This window comes from Vipera ursinii, assembly GCF_947247035.1.
Source record: "Vipera ursinii genome assembly, chromosome: 11".
Taxonomy (NCBI): Eukaryota; Metazoa; Chordata; class Lepidosauria; order Squamata; family Viperidae; genus Vipera; species Vipera ursinii.
This window is the reverse complement of record NC_139524.1, coordinates 9,382,959-9,402,787: the sequence shown is the minus strand read 5'-3', so window position 1 is coordinate 9,402,787 and position 19,829 is coordinate 9,382,959. Positions and strand designations below refer to the sequence as shown.

Sequence of the window (19,829 nt, the reverse complement as noted above, 5' to 3'; positions counted from 1 at the left end):
AAGAATAGAATAGAATAGAATAGAATAGAATAGAATAGAATAGAATAGAATAGAATAGAATAGAATAGAATAGAATAGAATAGAATAGAATAGAATAGAATAGAATAGAATTGCTCAGGCAGGAAGCCCTATATCATTTTGGACAAATGGTTGTGATTTGCTTAATATCTGCAGGGACTCAGCTAACAACCAGGTTAAGGTTGTAAACTCGAACACAACTCACCCAAGAACGGCTTTGAGTAGCAGTAGAAATTTGGGTCCCAATTGTCATAATTTGAGGACTGCCTTACTTTAAATCATTGCCATGTATCAATTTCACCTCACTGGGTCTGGGATATGGCAATATTATTTAATTTGGGGTGGTAAACATCTGTTCTCCTAATGTCAGTATAAGATAGTCCTTGAGTTACGACCACAATTGAGCACCCAAATTTCTGTGGCTAAGTGAGACATTTCCTAAGTGAGTTTTGCCCCATTTTACAACCTTTCTTGCCACCATTGTTAAGTGAAACACTGCAGTTGTTCAGTTAGTAACCTGGTTGTTAAGTGAATCTGGCTTCCCCCCATTGGCTTGGATGGTCAGAAGGTCGCAAAAGGGGCTCATGTGTCCCCGGGACACTGCCACCATCATAACTATGAGTCAGTTGCCAAGTGTCTGAATTTTGATCACATGACCACGGTCACAAGTGTGAAAAACAGTCGTAAGTCCCCTTTTTCAATGATGTTGTAATTTTGAACGGTCACTAAATGAGCCGTTGCAAGTCGAGGCCTGCCTGTATCTCAGATTCAAATGGTGTAGATGTTTCTGAAAAGAGGTCCAAGCAACTTAAAAGAGGGAAGGGAAGAAAGCCATACAAATACATGTTTGTTAGATCTTTCATAAAGGACTCATTTTCTGCTCAGTGTTGGATCTTCCCGGCTTGGCAAGGAGTCCTGTACAGCAGGGGTCCCCAACCCCAGGTCCCTGGACGAGTACCGGGCCGCGGCATGCCAGCAACCGGTCCGCACAAACAAGCGAAGCCCCATTTGCAGGATGCAGGCGGCACACAAAACCACGCACTCTCCGGTCCGTGGAAAAACCTCTCTCCACGGAACCGGTCCCTGGTGCCCAAAAGGTTGGGGACTACTGCTGTACAGGTTAATATTCTATCTAACCCAAACTGTGTTTGCTCACTGTGGGGCCAGCATTGACTGGCCAGGACCTTTACTTCTATTAATGGCACTTTTAAATAAGGAGACCTTTTAATTCCCCTGAGGTTTTTTTCTTTCTTTCGTTCTTCTGACTTGGGAATGGTTTTAAACTTTTATAGACAATTCCCAGCACCAAGTAACACATTTCTATAAAATAAGGGGAGTGCGATTTTTGCGCTATGTAAAGGGGCGTTCGAGAAGAACATTTTAGTAAGTAAAAATGGATGCGGAGGAACTTTGGCAGCCAGCTCCTATATATTTATTATTATTTTTTTATTATTTTTTTATTAATTTTATTTATATATGCCCTCTCTTTAGATGAGAGGACATTGCCGGTGCTTGAGGTGGCTTATGGGGGTGGGGAAGAGAGAGCGGGCTGATGGATGGAGGCAGGATAGGCATTGCTTATTTGTAGGAGTAGATTATCTTTTTTTTTTTGGATCGGTGTAAATTTAGTGGTTTGAAAGAAACTATTATGTGCATTCTCAGCAAATGGCCATTTAGGATGGCATAGCTAAATGCAAAATATCCATCTGCTGCGAGGGAGATTTTCTCAGCTGCTGCTAGCAGTTGGCTGACCTTGTCTGGTCTTGGAGACTAAGCAGGACTGGAGCCTAGGTGGTCAACAGAGCAGAGATGGAAATCAATTTCAGCTTTTCACAAACTCCGTTCCGCTTCCAGTAGGCAACTCAGGCTTAACCTACTTGACATTGATAGATAAGTTCGTCACTGCTGAGAAGAAAGAGGTATGCCGGTAGAAGATTGCCGGTGGAGAATACCCAGGGGGAGGGCCTTCTCTGTGGGTGCGCCTGCCCTCTGGAACCAGCTGCCCGTAGAGCTGACCAGCTGACCTTCGCTCATTCCGCCGGGACCTGAAGACTTGGCTCTTCGAGCTTTCTGGCCTGGACTGAGAGTATTAACTGGGGTTTTAATTGTATTTTTAATTGTAATTGGGGTTTTTAATTTAAGGTTAGTGTAATCATTTTAATTGTTTTTAATTTTTGTAACTTGTGTATTGTTTTAAAAAAAACACCTTGTGAACCGCCCTGAGTCCTACGGGAGAAGGGCAGTATATAAGTCTAATAAAATAAATAAATAAATAAAATATGCAGGTAGAAGATCTGCCCATTCAAAAAAAAAACAAACAAACCATGGAGGTCAAGCCATATATATATATCACTCCCAAGCTTTCAACCCTGGCTCTTTTCTTCTGTTGTTTTCAGCCAATGGGTCCTTGACTATTCTTGGGCTTCAGTGCTGGAGATATTTGCTTCAAGTTTACTTAATTGTTCTGCTTGGCCTGAGAATCATTGGTTTCTGTCTTGCCAACTTCACTTCTCTTGTTAGAACTTAGTCAGAAGACCATCAGGAAATCCCAAAAGAAGGCGATCGTGGTTTTTTTTAACTTCCCTACTGTTGCTAAGAAAACTGCATCCAGTGGTGCCCACCAGGAACCAGAACTAACAAGATGATGCCTTGCTAGATCTTCTCAGTCCCCATCTCTCCAGCTTCTGCTGGACATGGTGCCGAATGAGAACGTTCTGGGATGCAGCTCTCCACCATTTTTCTCATCTAGGAATGCTTCCCTCTTTAGAAGGGGAGCTTTTCATTGAAATTATTTTTAAATCACTGGGATGTGAAGCAACAAATTGAACAGGACACCTGATGGACACCAAGGAAGGCATATTAATACCTGCCTGCTCATTCCTTAATTATCTCCACAACCATTGGGGTTTTTCTTTCTTTCTGTGGGCAGGAATCAACTCCTGGCAGTGACTCCCATTTGTTCTGATGGACAAACTTGCCCTCCTGTTACATAGAGTAAAAGCTATTTTGGTTCACTCTTCTGATTGCTTTTATTGTATTTGTATTTATCTATCCAACCAACCAATCTTAGAATTCACAAATTATAGCTCAAGTATTCAGGAGTCTTCGTAAAATCATACAATACAATAAAAGCCATCATTACTATAGATTAAAAAACTGTGAGTACTCTAGCATCCTTTTTTTAAGAGCACTGAAATCTCTTTACTATGGGAAGAGGATACCAGAGACAGAATTTTATTTTTTATCCATGATTCCCCCTTAAAGTCCGAGTAATAAAGCTCCAAATTATTTTGGCTTAGCTTCAGAAACAAATAATGCAAGGCAACCCCAAATGAAACAAGGAAGATGAGATAGAAATATACATTTTTTCCCCAAGGGAAGAAATGAAGCAAAAAATGTCAGACACCAAAAGGCTGAAATGGAACAATTTGTTCAGCGGGAAGCCCAAAGCTTCTTTGCAGGATTCATTTAGAAGATAGTAATTGGACTGATGTGACTGCTTCAATAATGGCACTTGAGCAAAAGTTGAAAATTATAATTCAAAAGATGAACCAATGCACGGGAGTCAGTAGAAGTGGCTTCACTTGGCTGCAGTCTGCACAGTGTTCCCTTTTAACGTTCGCTCACTTTTCAAGCTTAGGAAGATTTTGCCAGCAATGTTCATGTCTTCTTTAAAAAAAAGAAAGCAGGTGGTTTGTCATGAGAATCAGCTGTCAATCACACATACTGTGGATGTGCCACGTGGATACATAAGGCATTTTTTTCCAGCTTTGCTTAATAACAATAGCACTTAAACTTATATATTACTTCATGGAGCTTTACACCCCTGTCTAAAAGTCAGCCTATTGCCCCCAACAATCTGGGTCCTCATTTTGCCAACCTTGGAAAGATACAAGCTGAGTTAACCTTGAGCTGGTCAGGATCGAATTGCTGGCAGTGGGCGGAATTAGCCTGCAATACTGCATTCTAACCACTGCAACACTCTTTTTAGGCAGATTTTTCCTAATTAAGGATCCTTCAAATGTGCTACACTAGCTAGGAAGCAGAAAATCCCAGTCTTTTGCACACTGGGAGCAGAGAATGTCAGCTGAGAAAGTTCTTAAAGTAATGACAGGCAGCTCTAGTCAAGAACATTTCCCTAAACCAATTGAGAAGCAATGACCTTGATGGAGGATCCACCTAAGATTAATGTTCAGCTCATGAGTGCAGACCAGCCTGTTGGTCTTGGGTTGTAAACTAGATGCAGCTTGTAATTTCAGATAGTGTAAGTGCTTGCAGAGTGGATGGTTGGGTTTATAGGTAAAGAGAGGGGCACAATGGCTCAGTGGTTAAAGACGCTCAGTTTTTCAGCTGGAAAGCTGACAGCCTGGGTTTGAGACATGAGCGCCACACGATGGGGTGAGCTCCCGTTCCAGCCTCAGCTCCTGCCTACCTAGCATGCAAATGTGAGTAGATAAATAGGTACCACTTTGGTGGGAAGATAACAGTATTCTGTGTGCCTTGGTGTATTGTCCTGCTGGCCACATGACCACAGAAATGTCTTTGGATAACGCTGGCTCCCTCAGCTAAAAAAAAACGGAGACAAATGCCATCTCCTAGAGACAGGAACAATTGGACAGGGGAAACCTTTACCATGTCTTTACTCTAGGCCAGGGGTAGGCAACCTTAAGACGCGCTAAGAGGCCCCTGATAAGATTCTTAGCCGGTTATTTTAAGAGGTTAGGGAGGGGGAGGGTGGGGAAGGAATCTATAACCGGCACTCAGTCTGGACCTGTTAGAGGTCCCGACGGGACGGGGTCGGGGGAGGTGGCTGCTGGCGCTGGGAATGTGGGGGTGGGGCATCGAATCCCCACGGCGATAGGGTATGGCAGCAGGTGTTTGCGCGGAGGGCCATATCAACATCTGGGATCGCGCCCCCGCTATCTCCGAGCGGTGGCGCGCTCCGACCCTCCGGTTAGCACCCTCCTACCCGGGGATGAGGGTGATCAGGCCCCTGAGCTCAGGTTGGTCTATTTTAACGCTAGATCCATAGTTAACAAAGCTCCCCTCATCCGTGACCTGATCGAGGAGGAATGTGCGGATCTAGCGTGCATCACGGAAACTTGGTTGGGTTCGGAGGGAGGGGTGCCTCTCACCGAGTTATGCCCGCCAGGTTTCCGGGTGCTGCACCAGCCACGGGCTCAGGGCAGGGGTGGTGGGGTGGCAGTGGTTATTCGGGAGACTTTGTGTCCTCGGGAGGCCACCATTGTCCAGATGGCCGGGAGTGAATCCCTCCTCTTGAGATGTGGTCCTCGGGTTCAGCTGGGCTTGTTGCTCACATACCTGGTGCCCAGCTGTGTGGCAACAGCCCTGCCTGAGCTGCTCGACACCCTCTCAGGGTTGGCGGTGGAGTTCCCCAGGCTTATAGTCCTGGGTGACTTCAACCTGCCATCACTGGGGGGGTCGTCGGAGTTAGCTCGGGAGTTCATGGCTTCCATGACAGCCATGGGCCTGACCCAGGTTATTGAGGGCCCTACTCACGAGGGGGATCATACTCTCGACCTGGTGTTCCTGTCTGGACAATGGTTGGATGATCTGGGAGGGGGTTCTCCGTCCATCACCCCTCTGTCATGGTCAGATCATTACCTCCTGAGGCTGGTTTTCCGTCATGCCATCCCCCGCCGCTGGGCGGCGGAACCGACCAGGTGGTTCCGCCCCAGGCGCCTAATGGACCCGGACCGGTTCCAGAGGGCGCTTGGGCCGATACCTATCACCCTTACCCACAGCCCAGTCGATGCTCTGGTGGAGGCCTGGGAAACGGCTGCCACCAGGGCACTCGACTGTGTTGTACCCATGCGACCTCTGACTCGGCGCAGATCCCGTTGGGCTCCATGGTTCTCTGTGGAGCTCCGGGAGATGAAGCGTCGGAGACGAGGTCTAGAGAGCGGTTGGAGATCCAGCCGATCCGAACCCGACCGATTGCAGTTAAGAACCTTCATAAGGTCTTATCTTGCGGCGATAAGGACGGCGAAGTCTAACTACTTTGCCGCCCTTATCGCGTCCGCAGATAATCGCCCGGCCGCCCTGTTTAGGGTGACTCGCTCCCTCCTTAACCAGGAGGTGAGGGAGGATCCCTTGCAGGGACGAGCCGAGGAGTTTAGTCATCATCTGACGGACAAAATCGCTCGGATCCGGACCGGCTTGGACTCTGACTGGGCAGAGTCTGATGTGGAGGAATCAGGCGGTCTTGAGCACGTTATCTGGACTGAGTTCGACCCTGTTTCCCCTGATGATGTGGACAGGATCATGGGGAGACTGAGCTCCACCACCTGTTTGTTGGATCCGTGCCCCTCCTGGCTAGCTTATGCGGCTCGGGAGGGAACACGAGGCTGGTTCCATGCAGTAATAACTGCTTCTTTGAAGGAGGGTGTCTTCCCTGCCGCCTTGAAGGAGGCGGTGGTGAGACCCCTCCTCAAGAAGCCTGCTTTGGACCCGGCTGTTTTAAACAACTATCGTCCAGTCTCCAACCTTCGCTTCCTGGCGAAGGTTGTTGAGAGTGTGGTGGCGCATCAGCTCCCTCTGTTCCTGGAGGAAACTGATTATCTGGACCCGTACCAATCGGGCTTCAGGCCTGGACACAGCACGGAGACGGCATTGGTCGCGCTGGTGAATGATCTCTGGAGGGCTAGGGACAGGGGTTGCTCCTCTGTCCTGGTCCTATTAGACCTCTCAGCGGCTTTCGATACCATCGACCATGGTATCCTGCTGCGGCGTCTCAGGGGGCTGGGAGTGGGAGGCACCGTTTTACGGTGGTTCTCCTCCTACCTCCGGGGCCGCTCGCAGTCGGTGTTGACAGGAGGGCAGAGATCCGCCCCGAGGTCTCTCATTTGTGGAGTCCCTCAGGGGTCGGTTCTCTCGCCCCTCCTGTTCAACATCTACATGAAGCCGCTGGGCGAGATCATTCGTGGTTTTGGGGTGGGGTATCACCAGTACGCTGATGATACCCAACTTTTTCTTTCCACCCCGAACCAACCCAGTGATGCCCTCTCCGTGATGTCCCGGTGCCTGGAGGCGGTTCAGGTCTGGATGGGGAGAAACAGGCTTCGTCTCAATCCCGCCAAGACTGAGTGGCTGTGCATATCGGCGTCTCGGGTTAACCAAGTTATTCCACCTCTAACGATGGGGGGTGAGGTGTTACCCCCCGTTGATAGGGCTCGCAACTTGGGCGTCCTCCTGGATTCACGGCTCAATTTTGAAGATCACATAGGAGCCGTGACCAGGGGGGCTTTTGCACAGGTTCGCCTGGTGCGCCAGTTGCGCCCCTATCTGGACCGAGACGCCCTACGCACAGTCACTCATGCGCTTGTGACCTCCCGTCTGGACTACTGCAACGCTCTCTACATGGGGCTGCCCTTGAAGACCACTCGGAGGCTTCAACTGGTGCAGAATGCGGCCGCGCGAGTTGTAATGGGGGTTTCCCGATACTCCCATGTAACACCTCTACTCCGCGAGCTGCATTGGCTTCCGGTTGCCCTCCGGGTGAAATTCAAGGTGCTGGTTATCACCTATAAAGCCCTACATGGCCTGGGTCCGGGTTATTTGAGGGAACACCTGCTGCCGGCATCAAATGCCCTTCGCCCAGTGCGCTCCCACAGGGAGGGTCTGCTCAGGGTTCCGCCGGTGAGAGATTGCCGGCGCGTGACACCCAGGGATAGGGCCTTCTCGGTGGGAGCGCCTGCCCTCTGGAACCAGCTGCCGGTAGAGCTGAGGACTGCTCCTGACCTCCGATCATTCCGCCGGGGCCTGAAGACCTGGCTCTTTGAGCTCTCGGGCCCAGGCTGAGGAGAAAATTTTAACTGGGGTTTTAATCTACAGGGTGAATTTAATGCTTTTTTAATTGGTTTTAACTTTTGTATGTTTCGATTTTAATTCCCTGTAAACCGCCCTGAGTCCTCAGGGAAAGGGCGGTATACAAATGCAAATATTAAATTAAATTAAATTAACCTTGGAGGCTACCTATGTTCACACCATACGCTTAACCTGATCACTCACCAGCCTAGCAATTACAGGTAGACCACACACAAAACCTGGTTAGTTTTAAGCATGGTTGGGGTGTGATTTGTGTTTTAGTTTCGTGAACCATTTGGTTAGCTTGTGGTTCCTTACGCAGGGATGGTGCAAGTCCAGCAAGTGGACCACGCCAACCGATGAGAAGATAAATCTGAGAGATGCTTTGAACAGACTGTCTCCTGATTGGTGAAAGAGCTCGTTGGATTAGCAGCTCCTCCTAACCTTTAGCTACTCTTTCTCCTAAGGATTTTCAGCTATCTAAGCTCTATTACTAAAACATGCTGGTTTCCCCCCCCCCTGTTTTGCTATCAATGTTTCCCATGCTTTCTTTTACAGCCTCATGGACAACTACTGCGTGTCAGGATGCCAGCAGGGCACGTATCTGAAAAAGGAACCTTTGCAATGTGATGGCTGCCAGTCGGACTGCAGGACTTGTACAGGTAGATTAACAACCACCTAGGTCAGGGGTAGGCCACCTTGGCTCTTTTATGACTCATGGACTTCAACTGCCAGAATTCCTGAGCCAGCATGGCTCAGCTTGGAAACCTCTCCCTTTTCCCTCAGCGTGGCTGGCTCAGGAATTCTGGGAGTTGAAGTCCACGAGTCATAAAAGAGCCAAGGTTGCCTATCCCTGACCTAGGTCTCTAGATACGCTTCATCTAAATCAATAACTAGCAGGTGAGGGAGAGGAGAAATAAGAAGGAATTAGGTAGGGTTTTTTCCCCACTAAAAGTCCCCAAACCAGGTGAGGTATACCTAGTCTGGTAATTAGGTTTTCATTCTGAGCGTGTCACGAAAATGTAGCCTTCACTAATCATTCTTGGTGGCAGATCCATCACGCCAGGATATCAGAATGTTCAAGTTGATTCGAGAGGCTGCCACAAAGAAGAGGGGTGATTTTCCTAAGCACTAGAAGGCAGGATAAGAAACAACGGAGGGAAACCAATCAAGGAGAGAAGCAACCTAGGACTTAAGGGGAAATTTCCTGACAGTAAAAACAATAAACCAGTGGACCAGCTTGTCTTCAGAAATTGTGGGTGCTCCGTCACTAGAGGCTTTTAAGAAAAGACTGGACAGCCACTTGTCTGGAATGGTATAGGGCAGACATGTCAAACACAAGGCCCAGGGGCTGGATCCGGCCCACGAAGTGGTTTCATGCGGCCCGCGAAGCCATCCTGGAAACAGTGAGGGAACGGCCCCCACCGCCTTGGCCCTGGCCCAGAGACCCTCCTCCTGCCAGAGACCCTCAGATCTGTCCCACTCCTGCCCAGGCCCCCATAGGCACCCTTGATGCGAATGACGTAGAGCTGGCCACGCCCACCCAGCAGGCCATATGCACTCTAGCCACGCCCACCCAGTAGGCCACGCCCACCCTGGCCATACCCACCCGGCCCCCTGAGGGCAACCGCAATGCTGATGCGGCCCTCAGTGAAATTGAGTTTGATACCCTTGGTATAGGGTCTCCTGCATGACTAGAAGACCTCCAAAGTCCTTTCTAACTCCGTTAATCTGTTATAATCACTTGGTCCAGGATTTATACTAGACTGCAAGAAAAAGAGAGAATTGTAAAATAAAGAAGAAGAGCCATATACATAGAACAACATCTGACATCATTTGCCCATCACATATACTTGTCTGAGATGTGAAAACAACTGCATTCATGACTGATAACAGCGCACTATGTATTAACTCAGCCAGTAGTGATTTATTCAACAAACTACAGTTAAAGCAACCCTGGCCTTAGCATATATTAATCCAGCTTATATCTTTTGAACTTAGTTTGTATCCAACAACTTGAGGCTGTTAGTGTCCTATCAACCCTCAGGGAAGAACAATTGATTCTTTATTACCTCTGACTTGTAAAGAAGATCTGGATTCTTTAAGCATTTTGTGGTACTTAAAGTATCTGTTCTGAGCATTACCTCAGTGAAATGGAACTTTTATTTCGGATTTTATTAGAGTGGTTCCTGGTATATGCTCTATCCAATTATGTTTACCAAATACTGGTTTTGTCTTTGTCTTTTTTATTATTTCAGAGTATTAAAGTTTGTACTTCTGCTTTAAAGAAAGAGGTCTTGCCTTTCCATGAGTCTCAATGGGCAGCCTTCAATGTGTGCAAGAAGTATAGTTCAAAAGAGCTGTTGAGTGTCAGAACTTCAATCTTACATGGCAAACATCTGCAGCCTTCTTTTCAAAATCCACCAGCAATACTTTAACATCAAATACGTGCAACCCTCAGGCAAGGTTGGACTTACTGAGAACTGGGTGTCCCCTCTCTCCAGGAAGTTTAGCCGTGGTCTAAAATAACTTCAGAAAAACTCTAAATTCCCAAGATTCAATCCCTATCAAATCCAAATTCTGACATGTCCCTGATTTTCATGTGTAAGTGGTTCCATATTCTCAAGCAGAATTATTATTTTTTCTGAAACACCAACTTCTGTTCGTTGCACCCTCATATCTTGTAGTTAGAGAAAGAACAGCAGATAATTAAAGAGGGGGTGATACTACTGTCAACCAGAGTCCTTCTGCCTTCACAGAATCAATTCGTTGTTGTTTTTTTCTTTTCTTAGTGTGAAGGGGAACGTCTCACCTCCCACTCAAACACTATTCTTCAAAATTATTCTTGGCCCTGTCCATATATAGGTGACATAGGTCTTTCTACTTAGTATCATCTTCTTGCTCACTCCAACCCTAGACCTCCAGATCTGCTAAGGGTAGCATTTAGCAGCTTTTCATTGCATTCTCTGGTGGGAAATAAAGCTGTTAAGAGTTTCTTTGCCTGCAGATGAGAAACTAAACAAGTCTTCCTTTTTCCATTTGGAAACAATGCCAACGATTGTAGCTCACGCTACATTTTGATGTTATCCCGCCAAAAATGCCTAGGCTGTTCATTGATGCACCTTCTTTTTAAAGAACGAATGTCTCACAAGTTGATACTTCTTGGCCACCAGTGGGACAGAGAGTCATATCAAAGCATATCAAATGGGAGAATCATGTCAAAGCAACCTAGAACCAAGGAGAAATTTCCTAATGGTGAGAGTAATCAACCAGTGGAATAGCTTGGCTCCAGAAGTTGTGAGTGCTCCATTGTTGGAGGCTTTTAAGAAGAGACTATTCAACCATTTGTCTGAAATGGTCAGATAGAGTCTCTTGTTTGAGCAGGGATTTGGACTAGAAGACCTCTGAGGTCCCTTTTGCTCTATTATTCTATGTTCTAAAGCAAGGGTCCGTAGACCAGTACCAGGCCGCGGCATGCCAGCAACCGGTCCGCACAAACAAGCAAAGCCCCATCCACAAGATACAGGCAGCACACAAAACCCTGTACTTTCCGGTCCGCGGACAAACCTCTCTCCATGGAACCGGTCCCTGGTGCCCAAAAGATTGGGGACCTCTGTTCTAAAGAATCTAGCAACTCCTACCCAGAATCGCTTTGCAGAACGAGATGGGTGGCATACATACATTTAATAAATAAATAAATAAAATTCCTCCCCCTTACCCACCCCTCACTTTGCACCTACACCTTCCCTGACTGGAGAACCATGTTTTTTTTTCCCCCATGATCCTTAGGGCCAAGCCATGAAGAATGTCTCCAGTGTGCCAAGAAGCTCCACGAATGGAGGTGTGTCTCAACGTGTGGAGAAGGCTATTACCACGACGAGCGGCTTGGATTGCCGTTTAGAGTCTGCCGAAGGTAATTATCTGCTTTGGCAGCCTGTTATGGAGGCTTTCAGAAAAGTGGTCTGGGAGTGAGACGGAACTCTCGCTGTGCAATCTGCTCTGACATGCTGCACACATAAATCTTCTGTCTTGACTATCCGAAATTGCTCCGATGTTGTGAGATTTACGGAGGGAGGGGAAAAAAAAAAAAGAAAAACAAGACCCTTAACTTCTCAGGTATTTTTTTTTTCCACAAGAAGGCCATTTAGCGTTTCTGCTGCAAATTTGGAATCTCGATTTTCCTTCTGGCCAGTTCTCCACGTGCTCATCAGCTTGATTTTGGCCCTCCTTAACTTCCTGCAACATCTGCTCCCAGAACAAAAGATGCAGGTGGAGGGAGGCGCTAGGCTGCTAAGGGATCTTTTATGAAATAAAAGGATAAAGGATGAAGCTCAGGGGTTTTGCGTCTTAAAGATTCCCATTTTCAGGCCCCCCCCCCAAAAAAAACCCTGAGAAGCTTAATCAGCACCTGGCTTGCAAATCTGAATGTTGGAATCCCAACCATTTGGTAGAGTAATGGTGCTTGGGAAAGACCATGGGAGATGAGGCAAAGAGAGGCTGCTAAGGAAATGGTCAGATAAGAAACAGCAGAGCCCCCTGCTGCATAATGGGTGGAGAAAGAGACTCAGAAGAAACCCTCCCTAGTACACCAGGCTGTAAATAGACAGGGGGAGGCGGTAAATTCATACTTGCAAGATTCTGTCAATGTAGTTTTACTATAAAATAGAATTGGCGCATCTTGTTGAGATTCCTACCTGGTTTCTCCTGCAAGGCCAACAGGTAAGACATCAGGTAGGGAAAGCTGGCGTAGACAGAAGGAACTGGTTTGCTTTAAAGTAACTTCCATTTTTTTTACCGGGGCATGTAGATAGAACCGTGGTGGCACAGTGGTTAGAATGCAGTATTGCAGGCAAAATTCTGCCCCACTGTCAGGAGTTCGATCCTGACCGGCTCAAGGTTGACTCAGCCTTCCATCCTTCTGAGGTTGGTAAAATGAGGACCCAGATTGTTTGGGGGCAATAGGCTGACACTGTAAACCGCTTAGAGAAGGCTGTAAAGCATTATGGGACAGTATATAAGTCTAAATGCTATTGCTATAGATCTGGGTGCTGAACTGTGTGCAGCTGGATACTTCTGAAGGGATTTTATTGTGCTTATGATTTTAGTATAAGTTTGACATTAGCAGCTATTTTATGTAGTAACCATTAGTAACCATTTTATACCCCTTCAGAACAAAGAGGTCTGGTCTTGGTACTAGGAACCAAAAGGTACAGAAAAATAATTCCTACATGATGACTCATACACGACAACCCAGGCTCCACCACAGCTCCTTTCCCCCCTCCCCTTTAACATGAGGCTTTTACTTTTCCAAAATACATAAAGCATCTGACTACAAAATAATGATTACAAAATAACAAAACAAATATCAATATAAAATGGTTACTAATGGTTGCTATATAAAAGAGCTGCTAATGTCAAACCTATACTAAAACCATAAGCACAATAAAATCCCTTCACTTCCTTCCATTACCAACACATTTTTCTAAATTAAATTACCATTGCAAATCATTTTATTAAAGTTAACAAACTCAAACAGAGATCTGTAAACTTCTTTACTTTCATCAAAATAGATCCTATTCTGGAACTTCAGCCCCCCAAATATTTCATTGCTGATCTGAAAGCGGCCTAAATACTTAGCCTAACTGATTCAGGTTTCTCAGAATATTCTCTTTTTTAAAAGTTGTATCAGAAAGTAGAAAACTTACTTAAGGCAATATCGGAAGAAAGAAATTTTAGAAATTTCTGACTGGGTTTCTGTACTGATCCAAGCCAAAATATGACTTAAACTTCTTTTGACTGCTCGTTATTTAAACTCAGCCACTTATTCATTCAATAAACTATAATTAAGCCAACCATATTTTACTGCAATGATTGAACCTAGCCTATATCCAGATAAAGACAGAGATACAAATAATAGTCAAAAAATTATGTAATGTATAGAAGAATAATAGGTGGAATTATGAAATGGGGATCAGTTACTCTTTGTTCATTGTTCTTCTAGGAATCTGTAACATATTATTTGCATAACCTAGTTTTTTTTAATAAACCACAATGATTGGGTTCAATACGCTAAGCAAAAATTAACTAGTATGGCTCTGAACTGTATAATGTGGCTTATTTTTGCTTAGCATGCACAGACCTAACCATTAAGCTTTGGTTTGTGCTTCAATTTGTTGCCAACGGTGGCTTATTGAACAAACCACAATTAAAGACATGTGTGATTCACACCCATCCTTAAATTAAAATTATATGTCTCACTAGTTATCAAATAGTTATCTTTTATTGTCAGGTGTGAAGATAACTGCTTAAGTTGTGATAGCTCTGGGGGAAACTGTTCCAAATGTAAAGAAGGATTTTATCTGCTGAGTGGCACGTGCATTGCTACTGACAGATGTCACAATGGTATGTATTTTTTATGGACTTTTAGTAAACAAAACAATGTCTGTTGGGCAGGTGGCTACAGGTAGTGGAATGTAAGAATAAGAGTAGCCATAAGAGGAAACGTTTTGAAAGGGGCCTAGGAAAACTCAGCACGGGCAACTCAGCAGAGCCAACTCGGCGTGGCCAACTTGAGCAGCTTGAGCAGGGGGCTGGACTAGAAGACCTCCAAGGTCCCTTCCAGCTCTCTTCTATTCTAATTCTAACTCATGGACAACTCGCCGTGGGACAATTTGCCACAAGACGAGAGTACCACTAATATCAAAGAAATGGTGGAATAGAATTGTCAAAGGAAGGATGGGAAAAGAAGGGAGAAAATGAAATGTGAATGACAAAACTTAAAATATTTTTTACAATTATTTTAAATACTTAAATTGAACTGTTGAATTGTCCCACAGCGAGTTGTTCCATGGTGAGTTGGGGTCGGTGAGTTGTCCCCTTCCCTTTTGAATGTGTGGGGTTTGGTGGTGAGCAACAGAGGGGGAAAAAAAAAAGAATGCTGCAGTTCCAACAGAATCAGAGGTTTAGTATCAAAATGAAGAGCAGATTGAGGGGGGGGATGTGTGAGGAGGAAATGAACTGGGGCTGTAAGAATTATCAGGCCATTACTAGATCTGCATGCCTCCATTCCCCAGAATCTCATCCTTTTCTTCAACCAGACGCTCCTCCTTCTTTTTCTTTCGTGCACCGAAGAGGAAGGCGATTTTAACTGCTTTTTGTGGCTGAAGTTTGGTATTTATGGAATGTATAGTGAAGCTTACTGGGATTAAATTGGGGTCAGAGGGACAGATTGAGAAGAATTGGTGATGTGAAAACAACCAGGTAGAGCTATCTGCACAACTTGTTTTGATGTCAAGTCTGTCCTGAGCTGCTGCTGAAGCTTCTGAAGGATGGGAATGATTTGCATATTCAAAGCCACACATGACATTAAATGTCAATTGCTCATTCTTAAACACAGTCCCTCTTTGCAGACTTGAGTGGCTGGAATCATGCTGCAGCAGTTACGAGGAATCTGCATTTTATTCTTTTACCCCACCTTCACTGCTGGGCTGGGTGGATAGAGTGATTATGTTTCAACCTGCTGCAGTGGCTTTGTAGTTTTTGTAATGCTGCAATACAATTATTATATGGGAGGGACCAGTAGCTCAGTAGGTAGAGCATCTGCTTTGTGTGCAGAAGGTCTAGTAGTTCAACCCCTTAGTATCCCAGTTGCTCTCCGGAAGCCCGACAACTGGGATAAGAATGTGTAGACCAAACTGAACTCATTGGGCCACCTTTGACAATGTATTCTCACTTCTTAAGTGGTGGGATCCCATCAGACCTTCCGAGAACAGTAGGAACTCATTTGGACTATGCCCACTTTTGACATTCTTCAGCGAAATGTCAGTTCCTCATCTTACGTTTTCCTCTTCGAGGGAGGCACAATGTTTTTCAGAGACTGCTGGCTGCCCTTGGCCTCTGAATGGTGTGCTGGAGATGTGTTCTCAAAATTAGACAAGGTTAGAGCCAGATGATAAAGAGCGAGAGAGAGAGAAAAGGAATTTTGCTTTGTTATATTTACCCTAAACCCTGTTCACATGTTTGCTCCCCAAATGTTTAATGATATTCCTTCTGTCATCTTAAAAATGATTGTTGGCTGGTAACTGGGGTGGAACTTTGAAAGATTGGTGGGGGGGGGTTGGGAAAGGGCTGGGACCCTACACTTCCTTCCTATTCCATGATTTTCTTCAGCTAGAACAACCTCAGAATATATACAAAGTTTGGCCAGGAGTGGGAAGGTGGTTTTGTGTACAGGTGGTGCTCAACTTACGACTATTCATTTAATAACCATTTAAAGCTACAACGGCATTGAAAGAAGTGACTTACACCCGTTTTCCCACACTTATGACCGCTACGACATCCCCATGGTCAGGTGATCAAAATCCACCCACTTGGCAACTGGCATGTATTTATGGCGGTTGCATGTCCCCAGAGTCACGTGATCACCTCTTGCGATCTTCTGACAAGCAAAGTCAAAGGGGATGCCAAATTCACCTAACAACCGTGTTACTATGATAACTGAACAAGTGCAATGATTCGCTTAGCAGCCATAGCAAGAAAAGTCATAAAGGGGGGGGCAAAATTCACTTGAGAACTGCCTTTTTTTGGGGGGGAGGTCAATAGCGGCCTTAGGTTGAGGACCACCTATACCGGAGATGGATGTCTTTTGAAAAGTAGACGTTAAAATAGTGGGACAATGTGTTCCTTTTAGTTCGTCCATCAGAATAGTTTTTTTCCCCCCACTCTTATAAATTCTGGTTTGTTCAACAGAAATGCTAATCTAATTTCTCCCTTCATGCTGTCTCCTTTTTTTTTTAAATCTCCCCCAGGTGACGAGGTGTTCTGTGAGATGGTGAAATCCAATAGGTTATGTGAACGCAAACCATTTATACAATTTTGCTGTCGGACATGCTTGTTGGCTGGCTAAGCCAGCATTTAATATCTGCCATCTGGAACTCCTAATGTGCCAGTTTCTTCCAGCAAAGTTTCCATCCCCCCCCTTTTTTTCTTTCCTTTTTTCCACTCCTACTCCCACCCTGGTCCTAACCTTCATCTAATGGTGGCTTCAGCCTCAGCCTGCAACTCAGATTCTTTCACCGTCACCGGCAAGTTTGGTCCCTACAGCGTACCTCAACTAAAGTCCTAGACAGCGTGATCACTTTGTTTGCTGCATCTTGACCAAAAGCAAATACGTAAAGGGCCAATGGCAATAGGAATCCTTCTCTGGCACGTCTTGCAAGTCGTCTCAGCTTCCCTCACGCTAGCCAACTTGTCATGCCGTGTCAGATAGGAATGCAGATGTACTGTGTGTTCTTTCTGCGTTTCCCCAAAAGAGAGGAAAAGTCGTTGTTTCTTCCTTCTCCCTCCTAAATCATTTAGAATAGTTTACAGATGCCTAGAACATCAGCCTTGGTTTTGCATACTCACCACCGCAACGTCCTGACGTGATACGATTCATTTCCACACCGTTGTGCTGGAAAATAGGCACATTCCCCCTTGTCTTTTGATGGGCTTAGCTTGACAGGGACCAAAGAAGGATTTCTTGAATTGGCAGGGGACAGTGATTCCCTACTTATCTCCAGGCATTCATCTCCCTGTGTGCTGATCTGAACAGTCAAACTCTGCTATAAATGATCAGGCGTGCTGCTGTCTACGACTCTGATCAACTGGATTTGAAGCCATTTCTGAGAAATAACTGGTATCATGCTAGACTCATGATTGCGGACATAGCTACAGTATTCCCTCCCTGCCCCAAATAGATCTCTGAGTTTTGACAGATGGCTTTGCTTCTCTTACCATATCTTGCCAGCACAATCTTCCTTAAAAAAAGGGGTGGTGGTGGTAAGAAAAATGACAGCCCAGTAATTTCAGGTGGCAAACCTTTCCAAAAGGTGCTTCATTTAGCCTGTCGAGAAGGAGAGAACGAAAAACAGCCAATTCTACCCAAATCACAGTGAACAAAATAACACATCTGAATGTATTTATAATATAATATATATATTATAGTTTGTCATGTGGTGTTTATATAATTGTGTTAAGATATATTTGACTATGTGGTCTTACAGATTTTTTTGAAAAAGAAGTAACTTATAATGCAGTCATTGCCTTCATAGAATTTTTTAATTATTTTCTACAGAGACATAACCTTTTTTAAAAGAAATATTACTTAAACATTGCCCTCCTTTCTAATGCTGCCTTTGTAAGCACTGACAGAGCTGTTTCTTTGTATTCAGACATATGTAAACAACTGTTTTTTTCCTTCTTATGCAGTACTAGCTGTTCTGACTCTCATTCTTAATAAGTTAAACCCTCCAGTCTGTGAAACGTGAAATTAGCAGTAAAATGTTAATTGGCAATCTGACAAAGTGGGTTTTCAAACTTTTGGGGTGGGGGAGGATGGGAAAAGAAAAATTAATTGATGTGTTCATACTGCTTGAACCCATGTACTGTCAAACTGGTGGAATGAATATTAACAACCGAGGTAGCATTTTATGATAAGCTGGCAAAATGACAACATGAATAAAATATTTATAGTCCCCATCAATTACTACGTATTTATTTCATGCTACTAAAGTACAGTCTATCCTTTTATTATGTAGAATGTCTTATGTCTTGTAATCATTTATAATATTTTTGGGAGAGACCTAAATATACATATTGGTAAGTAGCCCATGAGTAAAAATTCCCTGGGTGCAAAGTGCAACTTTTTTTTTTTTTGATTAGGCTACAACACACCCTTTTGGTAGACAAAAGTCCCACAACACAGTTTGGAGTATGTCTAATAAATCTGGCTTCAATTGTTTAATAAAAAGATATTAGATTTTATCTAATATTTGTAGCTCAGGACTGAAATGAGAGGTCCCGGGTGCTCTCTGAGCTTGGTGGTTTTCTTGCAGAGGTTTCATTATCCAAACCAGGTAACATCATCAGTGCTAGAAGGGAGGGGAATTTTTTTTTAATCCCATTTATATCCCGCCCTTCTCCGAAGACTCAGGGTGGCTTACAATCTAAAGCACAAATCAATGTGCTTAGCAATAGCCTTCATTCTATGTATATACCTGCTTATTAGGGCTTTCGGGGCCACCAAGCGGCATTTTTACAAAGTCAGCTTATTGCCCCCAACAATCTGGGTCCTCATTTTACCTACCTCGGAAGGATGGAAGGCTGAGTCAACCTTGAGCCTGGTGGGACTCGAACCAGCACTAATTGCAGGCAGCTGGTGTTACTTAAGGAGGCATTAGCCCACTGCTCCACCAAGACCCTTGAGGGAGGGGAAGGGAAGGGAAGGGAGGGGAGGAAGGGAAGAAGGAAGGGAAGGGAAGGGAAGGGAAGGGAAGGGAAGGAAGGAAGGAAGGAAGGAAGGAAGGAAGGAAGGAAGGAAGGAAGGAAGAAGGAATGAAGGACAGACTATGGGGTCCTGGGTGCTCTCTGAGCTTGGTTGTTTTCTTGCAGAGGTTTCATTACCCAAACTAGGTAACATCATCATGTTGATGATTTTACCTAATTTGGGTAATGAAACATCTGCAAGAAAACAACCAAGCTCTTGTATGTACATTTCAAAATGCAGAGATGAACAAGGCAACCCAGATCCTTTTTTTAAGCAGACCATCTCTAAGATGGAATGAGCTGTGATCCAGAAAACTTACTTGGGACATTTTTCCCCCCCTCTCCTAATACCAATTTCACCATGGATAGACATGGCCCATCTTCAGTGATCCCATTAGGTTTGCTTCAGCTGTCGCGGTCTTTCTGATTTTAGAAATGGGAGGATTAAAAAAGAGGAAGCTTGCTGAATGGGAATAAGCATCGTGGAGAATTCAAAACCCGTTTGCACTGTGAGATGGGATCTGTTGGTTAGTCAGATCATTTTCCTGCTGGCAAGTTTCCTTGTGAAGATGGTGGAGAAGCAATGGGCAAGAACAGATAAGGGAGACAGATAAACTTTTCTCTTGTGACCTCTTGGTATTTTCTTCACATGTTGCACCAACCATCAAGAGCTCTGTTTG

At 44.9% G+C, this 19,829-nt stretch overlaps 1 protein-coding gene across 1 annotated transcript in view; it reads left to right on the top strand.

Annotated features, from left to right (window-relative positions):
* The window catches only part of PCSK6 (proprotein convertase subtilisin/kexin type 6), a gene marked incomplete at its 5' end in the record, with an annotated part of 97,030 nt that extends 79,047 nt beyond the window's left edge, over positions 1-17,983 (top strand). The window contains 4 exons of the mRNA XM_083371336.1: positions 8,404-8,507; positions 11,635-11,758; positions 14,135-14,247; positions 16,653-17,983. Of these exons, the coding sequence (XP_083227462.1) occupies positions 8,404-8,507; positions 11,635-11,758; positions 14,135-14,247; positions 16,653-16,750 (439 nt within the window). The 3' untranslated portion in view covers positions 16,751-17,983. The remainder of the gene's footprint in view (positions 1-8,403; positions 8,508-11,634; positions 11,759-14,134; positions 14,248-16,652) is intronic.
* Between the last annotated feature and the right edge of the window lie 1,846 nt (positions 17,984-19,829).